Source organism: Lissotriton vulgaris, chromosome 2_2, assembly GCF_964263255.1.
Source record: "Lissotriton vulgaris chromosome 2_2, aLisVul1.2, whole genome shotgun sequence".
Lineage (NCBI taxonomy): Eukaryota > Metazoa > Chordata > Amphibia > Caudata > Salamandridae > Lissotriton > Lissotriton vulgaris.
In genome coordinates this window covers 73388509-73401793 of record NC_141688.1, presented here as the reverse complement: position 1 = coordinate 73401793, position 13285 = coordinate 73388509, and the positions used below count along the sequence as shown (strand labels likewise).

General features: G+C 47.4%; 1 protein-coding gene across 2 annotated transcripts in view; it reads right to left on the bottom strand.

The window, feature by feature from the left end:
- The window catches only part of SNUPN (snurportin 1), a 265706-nt gene that overhangs the window by 111091 nt on the left and 141330 nt on the right, over positions 1 to 13285 (bottom strand). For both annotated transcript variants that reach the window (XM_086959302.1, XM_086959303.1), the window contains exon 7: positions 1843 to 1920. In XM_086959302.1, the coding sequence (XP_086815428.1) occupies positions 1843 to 1920 (78 nt within the window). The remainder of the gene's footprint in view (positions 1 to 1842; positions 1921 to 13285) is intronic.

Below are 13285 nucleotides of genomic sequence, written 5' to 3'. Positions count from 1 at the left end.
TTAAGATCAACTAGGTCGGGAAGGGTTGGAGTGGCTTTCACAAGTGTTTGACCTGCAACTTTTTCATCTAAGAGGCTGGGCGGTGTATCACGGTACCCCCTAATTTTTTTATAGTGTTGTCATAAGTTTGTCTTTTAGTGATAGGGGTGTCTGTTTCTGGCGGGGGGACTAAAGGGGCTGGGAGCCCAAACGGATAAGCTCTCCTCCATTCTTTTTCCTACCTTTAGGGTTTTAGTTATTAGGGGCGACAGGCACGCTGCTAGTGGGGTCAGGCTGTAGCCATTTGCAGGGGTGCAGGGTGGGGGGGTGGAAAGGGTTTTTTATTTTGCCTTTTTTTATTTCTATGGCCTTTCTTTTCCTTCTTTTTCTTTCCTTAAAGGATCAGTATAGCTTTAATAATATCCGGATTCCTGGGCGGGCAGGCCTCGAGAACTGGCGCAACATTGAATGTATATTGTGTTGTCGTTTTTGTACCGATCCATATGCTTTGGCGCCAATGCTCCATTATAGCGGTTATTACATGAATATCCTATCTCTTGCCCTGTCCTGTCCCCCGCATTCTTCTCTTTGATTGAATGGGACCTGATCCTCTCTTATATAATATAAAATGGAACCTCTGTCTCATCCTGGAACCCAGTTGTGCATTCTAATACAAGTTTTATCCTGAATCGCTGCCGGACCTCTGGGTTGTCGGCTGATGAGCTGTGTTGTACTGTGATATCAGCGGTCTTAATTTGTTTATCGGCCGGCCCCCGCGGTTGTAGGCCCATGCTTGTATTTTTATTGAATGCTAAAATAAAGGCCCCCCCCCACCCCCCAAAAATAAATAAATAAATAAATAATTGAATGCCGATGAGATGGAGGTCTTTTTTTTAACCAAACATCCCCCTCCCCCTTTCCAGCCTATGGTAGCCCGGGGAGCTTGCTCCCCTCCCGTCCATAAAAACTCGATTAAAAATCTTGGAGTCAGATGGGATAGGGACTTGGCCCTTTCGGCTCAAGCACGGCAAGTCTCGTCTGCCTGTTTCGGAAAGATGAGAGCTATCAGGAAATTACTGGCCTTCCTGCCGGAGGACTGCGGTTCATGCCCAGGCGACTTCTCACCTTGACTATGCCAATGGCCTTCACCTGGAAATGCCAGAGTTTTTTATCAAAAGGTTGCGAACGGTGCAGAATGCGAAGGCAAGGCTAATGCGCAGGGTCCCGCTGCGCCAGGACATTTCCCCTCACCATAAACAACTACATTTGCTCCCGGTAGCCAGGAGGATCGAATTCAAGGCACTCACTTTCCCTTTCTGTGTCATTCAGGGTAAGGGCCCGGCTACCTGAGGAAGCGGCTCAGCCTGTACCGCCAGGAGTGGCCATTTAGATCCAACTATCAGTGTTACCTTGCTGTCCCCCATTTTTCTAATGCAAGGCAAGGGGGAGGCGTTTCTCGGTTCGGACCACCAAGCTGTGGAATGCCCTGCCTCTCTACTTACGCATGCTGAAATCGGAGTAAGATTTCAGAAAGGAGCTGAAAACCTGGCTCTTTAAGCAAGGGGAATAGCTGTCCAGGCATTACACTCACTAGTTTGCTGCGTTAGCGCCGGGACACCTCGCCTGAGGTAGTTGTGCGCTTTATAAATGTTCCTGTATTGATTGATGGATTGATAGATATGTAGCATTATGATGCATACAGCAGTTACTTATCAATGATGTATAGATAACTGGAATAATTATGTTGAAGCATTCAATCCATTCTGCTGAGTTCCTCACTATTTGAAAATGTATTAAGATATACTAAAAAACGTAATTTTTTTCAACTCATTATGCAAGCTTCTAGCAACTGAAGAGTCTTACCGGGTTAAGTCGGGTTATCACATCCAGGCCTTCTTCTTCTTGCACTTTGGACTCAATCCAGAAGAAGCGAAAATCCGTCTGTTAAGTGGAGAGAAGTCTCTCCAATTAGTTTCAAAAAAAGAAAATAAACAAGCAAACTCACAGAAGACATAACAGATTGTTTCACACTTAGAATAAGAAAGTCAGCTACATTTACTGCTACCAACCAGTGTATTCTTTACACCAGTTCCACCTACCAATGACTCAAGACAATCAGACCCCCCCCCACCCTCACGGATGGTTGGATCAAGAACACTTGCACCATCGACTTCTAACCAAGAGAGAGCTTGAGAGCCTATTATCGACCCACTGAGTGCATAAAACCCCCAGCAACATCTAGCATCTAGGGTCTGGCAATCAGTCACAGTAGGCATAGAACACACAAGACCTAACTATAGTGCTCTCAGGCCCATAGACACCACCCTCAAAGAAATTCCTGTTTAGTAAGCTGCACAAACGGTTAGAAAACTTAAGACAGGCTCTAAGCAGAAATGTCAACATGCTGCAAGAACCTCTAGCCACAGGTAGGCAGAAAAGTTATTTAGTTAGTTAAAGTGATTGCAAACAGACTTCCCATGATTTGAATAGGTATACATTACGAGTATGAACATGGCCGGACTGCAAAGGTGTTTTGCGGGTGGGCATCCTTGGTGTGGTCTGTGATTAGGCATCTGTGATAGAACTAAGCCCATCTTGTTCATGAAGTTGTGTTTCGACTAAGCACAGTCACTCCAAGTTAGTGCTACTGTTACTGGCAGAACTGCTGGCGTTATAAGCACATCTGTATTGCCTAACTTTGCTACTGACATTCCATAACGACAGGGCATCAGTTCACCAAGATTCTCAGCAGCTTTCACTGGTACTACCTAACATATATTTTAGATCGAGACTTAAAACTGCAGATTCCTCACCTTTTAACTATCCCCCAAGGGGTCAGACTTAGGTACGGTAAATCTTCAGCAGTACCATTAAGTAGCAGCTCCGACTCTGCGTCAACGTCATTCTGCACCTGATGTAATGTGTGATGGCCTATATAGGCACCACCCATGCGCAAGGGACATCAGTTCCTTTCTTTTTGCGTCAACGAACACAGATCCTGAGCTACCCCATGTCTCTTTGAGACTGTCTTTAAACTTTTTTTCAAACCAATTCTACAGTGTGCAAGGCACTATATCACCTCCCAAATCTACAGGATTCAAACCGTGTGGAGAAAGTTACAAATAAATGTCTGTGATTGACCCACACGTATGCCTGTGGGAAAACCACAACTCCCAAGACCTGCTGTGACTGTGCCTTGGTGCACTCAAAGGCTACCTGGGATTAGGATGTAAAGAAGGTCCTGGTAAAGGACCGCAATACTCCATGTCATTACCAATGAAGGTCCAGAGCCTGCTCTAGAGACTGGTGCTGAGATAAATCATCACAGAGGTCCAAATCCTTGGGTAAGACAAAATACCTCCCCGCCCCTCCCACCTCAAAAAAAACCCACAAGACTACCAAGCAGGACTCTGCCTTGTCCTGCGACTCTTGATTTTCTGTGAAGACACAAGGGTGTCAATGTGCCTCCAGTTCTCGTTCCCGAAGTTGTTCCACTTCTGAGCTGATTCTGACATGTCCAACGCCACCCTGAATTTCCGGGGCCATCTACGACACTGCAGCAAATTGAAGACTTCCGTAAAGCCACGCTGCAGCTTTTTTGCAAGTTGCTAGCTCCCACTGACATGTCTGCAGCACCTTTAGGAGCTGTGGGCCCCCCACAGGACTTTGGCTGTTGGGTTTGCCTTCAGCACCAGCTAGGCCCTCTGTATTAGTTTCAGGCTGACCCCAAAACCCAACACCACGAGCCACACCAGAACATGCCCCACCAACAACAGAAAACTATAGCAACGCATTGCGATGGCCGAAGCAGAGACGGCGGCGCCCCACCTCAACTGAGCCCATTAGCTGCTTTGACTACACCACAGCCACTTACCCACCCTTCTGGCTCAGACCCTGGAAAGACCCAGACCCAGACCCTGCTCAGACCCAGACCTTCTGGCCCTTGCCTCCTGGAAAGGCTCATGTACTACACAAATTATTTGGTAGGTAGTTGGACAATGGCGTTTATAATGCTGTGATTCTTGATATAAGGGCCGCCAGGACGCTAGTGGGCTAGATACCTCCCAACAGTGAACTGGTGTCATCCCTGGGGCACGGCAATGAAGGGGAGAACATCCTTCACCATGGTTGTGAGGAGGGCGGTATAAGTTCTGGATTTTCATCTTCCTACCCAGGATGTCAAGACCAATGTTTTGACTGAGGTGCTCAAATCTGGCCAAACCAATTCTGAGCCCCTTTTGCCTTTTAATGAGCTACTTACGGACATGCTTTTGATGACGTGGACCAAGCTCTGTCCAGGCCCCTCTGTTAATTGGCAGGTTGCTATGAGCCATCTAACAATCTTGGCGGACTAGACTTTCTTATCCAACACCTTACTCCCAAGAGCCTTGTGGTACAAGCTCTGGTCAGTAAGCTTCAGCCAAATTCGTTCTCGACTAATATCTCTGACAAGGAAACCAAATGAATATAGACCTTTGGGAAATGGGTCTTCTCGTCCGAGTGTAGCTCTCTTCTCTGCCAAGGCCAAGCAGCATTCTAGGCTGCTGTTCTCAAGACTTGTGGGACTCCATGGCTCAAGTGCTTCCCATAGTTCCAGAGAAGGCCTGTGCTAGCCTATTTCAGGAAATTCAGAAAGGTTGTGATGCGGCCAAACCTACTTTCTGCTTCAGACTGGACACTAGGGATTTGCTCTTGGAGCTATTGTGTGTACCTGTTCTGCAGGCCCACCGGCACTACCTACGAATCACGATGGACCAGGAGCATTTTCACATCTCTGTGCTCGCCTTTGGCCTCACTAGTGGTCTTAGGGTGTCCACAAAAATTATGTCTGTGGTTGCAGCACACCTTCGCAGGTGAGAAGTTCCAGTCTTCCCCTAACTAGACAACTGACTGTTGAATGCAGGCTCGCCTCAGAGAGCCGTCATCCACCTCCAGACTACGCTGTACCTCTTAACATCACTGACGTTCACTATCAATATGCGAAGTCACACCGGAGTCCTTCACAGATGCTTCCCTTTATCCTAGCCATTCTGGACATTAAAGGAAGAGGAAACACATTGCCTGTCATAACAGCACACAATTAGCCCACATGCATTGTGGTAAATGCAATGCATGTGATAACACTCACTTCAGTTGAAAGTATTTAGTATTCACCATTTTTTATGCAGTCAATGCTGTGTCTCTCTAAACAAGTGTTTCAGGTCTGATGTGCTTCTTCAGTAGAGAGTAACAAGTGAAATGTGTGGGTGCAGGCAATGCTGTTCAGTTTTTTCAGGTTTAGTACCACCCAGAGCACAGGTGCATTCCAGATCTTGTCAGCCCAATTGCTCAGCAAGGGGCCTATCAAAAACGGGTGAGGGAGCACACTGCCTGGCGTACCAGCACACAATGAGCCCAGATGCATTGTGGTAAATGCAGTACATGATAACACTCACTTCAATTAAAAGTCTTTAGTATTCACAATTTTCACCATCAGAAGAACAAGTTACATAACTTCTGGATTTCTCTTTCTGGTAGATACTCTATTCTGAAGCCTGGAGTAAAGGTATGTGTAGGAAAGTGCCCCTATTAGACATGGTCACTCCCACTTCTTGCCAGGTATCTGATGCAATTTTGACAGAAGTACACAGGGTACCTGCTATCCAGGTCCTCCGTGCCGGGTCTCTTTCCCATTAACTGTACAATTGCCCTCCCCTCCCCACTGGCAATACCTTTAACACCGCTTTTAAGTCCCTAGTAAATATTACCCCTGGTACTTAGGACAAGGAGGTAAAAAGGGTAACTTAGGGCTACAACATGCATTGTGCCACCCTAAGGGACCCCCGAGAACCATCATGCAAATTGCCATTGCAGACTGATTGACATGGTGCAGAGACAAGTGAAGACACAGGATTGCATCCCTCTAGTGTGGTATGCCAACAAACACTGCATGTAATATAAGTAAGTAACCACTACAACAGGCTTTACAGCCCTAAGGCAGGGTGCATTATATTACATGTGAGGACATATCTGCATTTGCAGATATGCCCCTGTGATGTCCATGTTGTTTCTTGGAAATTGACTCCAGTGATGGATTTATTAATACATGCACCCAAGGGCACCTTAGAGGTGCCCCCTGAAAACCTACTAACTACTAATGTACTGGCAGACTGGTATAAACCAGCCTTTCCCCCCACAACAGATTTCCGATCCCCTGCAGGTTAGAGTCCGCACTTTCCGAGTGCAGAAACAATGTCTGCTCCGGCTGCAGGTGTTGTTACCGCCTCCAAGCAGGATCTCTGAATAATTAGCATATCAGAGCAGAAGGCTTCAAGCGACTCTGCAGTCTTTGATATGTGACCCAAGGCTTAACCAGATAGGGGAAATGCCACCCCCTGCCCTAGACCCATTTGGCACGAGGACCGGCGGAAAAATAAGCTAGTCAGGAGGCATGTACCATCCCCTACAGACTTGTTCCACCCCTAAGGTGGGCTACTTTAATTGGACACAAAACCTAGAATTCCACCATCTTGGTTTCGGCGGAATTAAGCTCACTGGGACAGGGTATGCCCACTTCCCACAGGAAGTGGTAATATAAACGGCAAGTAGCCCATTGGCTACTACCAGTCACTCCCCCTTAATCCTATTAAATTGAGTATTTAGGAGGCATCACTGATGCTAGATTCAACGGATCCAAAAGAGGAGGATAAAGAAGAGTTGCTAGACAACGAGAACTGAATATTGCTATGGACCTTTGGCACCAAACCCTGCCTACCTGCACCAGTCTTCAAAATCGTGACCAAGTAACTCGTTCTGCAGCTGGGCAACTACCAAAGGCCCCAGTAGACTGCCAGCCCTTTGCAAATTGCCAGGAATCTCTTTTGGAGTAGAGGAACTACTCCCCTGCAGTCCGCAGAACCCAAACAAGCAAAGTTTGGTTAACCAAGTTGCTGTTCCCCAGCCCAAAGTAGCAGCTCCGCAGAAGAGGTATCTGTGCTCCTGAAGGTCTGATTTGTCCTCTCACTGAGTGAGAGGACACCATGAGCAATCAGAGCCACACAGGACAAATAACCGGAGCACTGGACCCATTTTAGCATCCTAGGCACGTTTGAGTCCAGTTGGGACTCAAACAGCACAGAGATTAAGCAGCCGCCGAGGGGCTTCAACACCGCAGAGACCCACTTCCAGATTTGCCTAGCAGTCCTGATTTTTGTACCCTCAACTGGCGAGAGACAACTGTAAGGCCCTAAGAGGCACAGACCCCAGCCGACATTTTCACTCTGCACCTAAGCGCCCTAACTTGAGTACTGACGAACCGGTAGTGCCTCCTTGTATAAAGGACCGTGTGACCCAAGACCCCCATTTGGGAGCTCAAGGACTTGTCTCCAAGTTCCCCTCTTCAGCCTGTTTCCAGGCAGCTCCCCTTCTTTCCACTGCCCTACCGCGCAAAGCTACCAACCCGACCAGCACCTTTGCACCTGGACACCCCCAGGCAGGTAACTAGTAACTGCTGGTGGTACTGTGGACCATGACCCCCTACAACCTTAAGTCCCGAACAAGACCCCCAAAAACAGACTGTAAATAACTCTCTGCAACATATGCCTTTCGTCCCACAGGGAAGCATTGCCGTGTAAAGACGCATTTAAGTGAACGGTTTACTTACCTGTGAAATTCAATATTTGAAAAAGTATTTACCTGACACGAAGTTCTTGGTATCAGAATTTATATAAAAACACAAATTATTTTTCTAAATTGGTCTCGGATTTATGCTTGAGTGTGTGGCTCATTTATTGCCTCAGAGTACAGCAAATGCTTAGCACTACCCACGGATAAGCCTAAACTGCTCACCCCACTATCGCAAAAGGAAGCATTGTGTTCGAATTTTGCCTCTGTAAACCAATAAGGGTTGCCTGGACTTTTAACACAGGAGAACTTGTTTTGGTCCACTATTTAAAGAGCCGTTTTTCTACATTGTGGGCTTTTGAAAGTGTAGAAATATGAAGGGGGCAAGAATAGAGCTGAATACACACATACTTCCTGCAAGAAGAAAGCTCTGAAAGTGAGGGATTTCTCATTGAAACTAAAAAATTCAGTTTGAGGTCATAATCTTTAATACCTTCTATGTGTATGGAAAACCTTTAGAGTTGCTTAGTTTAAGTTAACTTTATGGTCATGGTTGAGGTAAAATATACAAAATGTGAAGGAATGTTAGTGTTATTCTCAGTCACTGGTAACTCCTCGGGCCGCATTCCAAGCCATCGTTATTTTGAACAGCAGGCCACCCCAGTTTGGACCCAGCTATATACAAATCAGTATTGACCCTGCACCAATGAGAACCACCCAGCCTGACCTGCCAAGCCAGCTCCTTTCTGAATCAGAACAAGGGCAACCCAGGACCGGTATCACCCTTGCTATGGGCTTATCAGCAGGGTATAGCTTGGTTCCAGTAACACAACTTGCATGGGGCCCTAAGTCTGGCATACCTGTCCCACTTAGCATGACATATTGATGTATACAAAAAGTGATGGTAGTAATACTTGAAATTAATCTCAGGCCCTGGTAAATATTCCCGGCTGCATCTCAATCCATCATTATCTTGCACATCATGCCGGGTTGGACTCTAATATATGCAAATCAGACTTAACCCTGCTCCAATGGCAACAGTCTAGCCCAAAGTGCCAAGCCAGGTTCTCCCTGTACCAGAACACAAGCAAACCAGGGCTGGTTTCGCCCAAAAGTGCCAAGCCAGGTTCTCCCTGTACCAGAACACAAGCAAACCAGGGCTGGTTTCGCCCTGGTTATGGGCTCCTCAGCCAGGTATAGCTTGGTTTTAGTAACAGTGTGCATGGGACCCATGTCCCATCCAACAAAAAGTGATGGATGGAATGATACGGGCTAACCCGGTCCTAAGCTGCTTGTATTCTGGTTTAGGAAGGACCAGGCATGGCCATCACCTTGTTGTAGTTGCAGCTGACGCTCTAGGTGCAACTGGTATGCCCACCTGACATGTGTCCCATGCTCACTGTGCCACTAGACTCAAGCTGTACGGTGAGCTCTTATCAGGACAAAAACGGTCCTTGGTTGCTCGCATTCCGGTTCAGGGAGGAACTGACTTGGCAGTTTGGGCTGGACTGTTCCTATGAGGAGCAGGGTCAAGGCTGGTTTGCATATGGCTGGGTCCAAACTCAAGTGGCATGTGGGGTGAAAAACGATAGACTGGGAAGAGGTCAGAGTGATTGTCAGTGGCAGATTAATTCAAGCATTCCAACCATCACCTTGTGGTTGTTGCAGTTGACACCCAAAGTGAGATAGGTATGCCCAGACGTGGGTCCCTTGCTCACTGTGTCATTGGACACAAGCTATACCTGGCTGATGAGCTCTTCGAAAACAGAACTGGTCCTAGTTTGCACGTATTGTCTAAAGGGAGGACCTGGATTGGTAGTTCCAGATGGACTGTGCCCGTGAGGAACAGAGTCAAGCTGATTTGCGTATGGCTGTGTCCAAACTCAGGTGGCATGGTGGGTGAAAAACAATGGCTTGGGATGCAAACCCAAGCAATTGCCAGTGGCTGAGATTAATTCAAGCATTCCATCTATCACCTTGTTGTTGCTGTACTTGATACCTTAAGTCGACAGGTAAGCCCAGACATAGGTCCTGTGTCCTCTGTGCCTCTGGAATCAAGATATACCTAGATGAGCCATTATCAGGGCGATACCTGTCCTAGGTTGCTTGTATTCCAGTTCAGGGAGGACCTTGCTTGGCAGTTAGAGCTGGTCTGTTCCCCTGAGGAGCAGGATCACTGCTGATTTGCATTTGACTGGGTCCAAACTCAGGTGGCATGGTGCCGATGGATTGGAGTGCGCCTGAGCGATTGCCAGTGACTGAGATTCATTCAACATTTCCATCCAGCATTTTGTTGTTGTATGGTTTAGGTAAAGCAAGTACTGTAGTTCTTATTCTTTCTGTGTAGGTTTAGTGACTGTTAGAGTCTTCCTGAACTTCTTTTGCAGTAACAGGTAAATAACCATCATCTCCAAAACAAAAGATGAACTACAGAATTAATTTGTGCAGAAAAAGTAGAATTATTTTTCTTTTCACATATATGTGGCATCTACCATTTTTCTACCATGGAAATGCAGATGGTTGCAACCTATGTACAACTTGCAAAAGAATACAAATACAGCTGCTGGATTCTAGGATATACTTCACAAGTCCTCCTATCTACTTTTCTTTCACAGTCCACATGTTAGGTCGCTACATTGTACAAGATAGCACTTAGGAGGAGCAGCTAAGATTGGAAAGCTACGTGACTGGTGGTCTTCACTGGAGAGGAGTAGAAGGTTAAGCATGGATATTACCCATCCAATAGCACACTGCAAACAAAAAACAACAAGCATTGGCATAGCCAATAGGTCTCGCCTTTGGGACCTTATAAGTATTTAGTTATGCAACACAATATCCTTACTACAACATTAACTGTTGCATGGCTAAACACTTGTAAGGTTCCAAAGGCGAGACCTATTAACAATGCCAATGCTTGTTGTAATTGTGACTTGCTCAACGAAGCACTGTTGTGGTGGTCTTCCTTGCCCTACGGCTCTGTTCTGTAGTATCCCTGAAGAACAAGTTACTTACCTTCGGTAACGCTTTTTCTGGTAGATACAGTATCTGCCTGTGGATTCCTCACCTTGTGAATATCCCCTTGCGTCAGCAACATTTGGAAATTCTTTTTGTAGCTTCGCGCCGACGTGGACGACGTCATAGAAGCACAGCATTGCACGCGACTCCGCTGACGTCACCGACACTACAATAGGTTCACGCCAGCGTGATGACATCAGTTCTGCCCTTTTTTCCGTGCCTTCGAGTCACACGGACGGACCAATGACAGTAGAAATATACACAGAATACACAGTACACAAATATCAAGGTAACACACACAGTGTCAAACAAATGCAATAAAACATTTGAAATAAACAATTCCTTGACAATAAAGTAAATACATTACAGTAACTCTGATATAGAAGAGTGGACAACGGGGAGGCGGGTGGGTCAGTGAGAAATCCACAGGCAGATACTGTATCTATCAGAAAAAGCGTTACCGAAGGTAAGTAACTTGTTCTTCTGATGGATACATCTGCGAGTGGATTCCTCACCTTGTGAATAGAGTCCCACAGCAGTCCCCACTCCCGGAGGAGGGTGTCCACTCTTCTACACCAAAAAATCCTGGAGGACAGAGCGCAAAAGTGACCTTCCCTCCTCACCTCGGCATCCGAGCAGTAATGCTTCGCGAAAGTGTGGAGGGAGGTCCAAGTCGCAGCCCTACAAATATCCTCTACAGGTACACCCCTAGACAAAGCAGAAGTTGACGACTTTGCTCTAGTAGAGTGAGCTCTTATACCCTCTGGATGTTCCTTACTGGCCAAAGAGTAGCATATCTTAATACAGAGGATGATCCATCTTGAAAGAGTACGCTTGTGCACCGCTCTTCCTTTCTTGCAGCCAGCAAATCCAACGAAGAGCTGGTCATCCCCTCGATAGTCTCTAGTCCTATCAAGATAACAGCACACCGCCCTCTTAGGGTCCAGACGGTGTAGTCTCTCCTCCTCCTTGGAAGGGTGAGGGGGAGGATAAAAGGTAGGAAGGGTAATAGTTTGTCCTAGATGGAAGGGAGTTACCACCTTAGGGAGAAAAGCAGCCCTGGTCCTAAGAACCATTCTTTCAGCATGAATGGTCAAGAATGGGGGCTTAGAACTAAGAGCTTGAAGCTCACTTACCCTCCTTGCCGAGGTGATCGCAACCAGGAAGACCGTCTTAAAAGACAAAAGCCTCATGGGACACTTTTGTAAGGGTTCGAAGGCAGAACCCATCAAGTAGGTTAAAACAAGATTTAAATCCCATTGAGGCACAATAAAGGGAGTAGGAGGGAACTTATTTGTGAGGCCCTTCAAAAACCTCAAAACCACGAGACTTGAAAAGCGACGGCTGATCCAGCAAACAGAGAAATGCAGACAATGCCGAAAGATAACCCTTGACTGTGGCAACAGCAAATCCCTGCTGTGCCAAAGAAAGAGCACATTTTAGTGGAGTCACGCCTAGCCGAAAGAATAACATCCACCACATCGTGTGGGAGAGAAAAGGAATTCAGGTTGCCCCGTTCAATCTCCAGGCATGAAGGTGTAATGTCTTGAGGTGGGGGTGTAGAACCTGCCCCTCCATCGGGGAGAGGAGATCTGCCCTGAACGGGAGATGGAGCGGCGGGCGAGAGGAGAGGTGGAGAAGATCCGTGTACCACACCCTTCTTGGCTAATCCGGGGCAACCAGAATAACTTGGGCCTGGTCTTGGTGAATCTTCCTCAGAATCCGAGGAATCAAAGGTATGGGAGGAAACGCGTAAAGGAGTTGATTTCCCCAACTCAACTGAAACGCGTCCCCCAAGGCTCCTTGCATCGGATACTGGAGACTGCAGAATGACAGGCAGTGAGCATTCTCACGAGTGCAAACAAGTCCGCCCGAGGAGTCCCCCATGTCCGAAAGACTTGACTAACCACCTCCGGGTGAAGCCTCCACTCGTGGTCGGCCGAGAAATGCCGACTGTGACTGTCTGAACGCACGTTCAGAACTCCGGCCAGATGATTCGCCATCAGACAAATCTGATGGTCCTGAACCCAGGACCAGAGGCGCAGAGCCTCTCTGCAGAGACACTAAAATGTAAATTGATACTTGTATAGCGCACTACTCACCCGCAAGGGTCTCAAGGCACTTGTACGAATACCGCTGTGGAACCCATCCTGGCTTTCCCTGTGAGGCGTCCACTCCTCGGCACCCCCAAGGTGGAGGCCAGGCATCCTTAGCGTTGTGGGGGCCGTTGTGGAGATTAAGCAAGCTATTGCCCATAGTTAGTGGGACTCCATGATTGGAATAGGCACTGAGGCGAGAATTATCAGGTCCGTGGAATTTGAGCCCAAGACCCGCTTAGGCGGGGAATTGAACCCTGGTCCCGGGCGAGACCTCTGCATCAGGGTCTGCCGCTCTAATCATTGAGCCACACTTCTCCACTGCGACCCCACTCCTCCCTGCTTGTTGACATACCACATCGCGGTCGTATTGTCCGTCAGGACTTAAACTGACCGACCGCGAAAAGAAGGGAGGAAGGCCTTGAGTGCCAAACGAATCGCCCGTAACTCTAGAAGGTTGATGTGAAGCAACCTTTCCTCTGGAGACCAAAGACCTTTGACCTCCAGTTCCCCCAGATGAGCACCCCACCCTAGAGTGGATGCATCCGTAATCACTGTAGCCACCGGGGGAGGCAGATGAAAAGGCTTTCCCT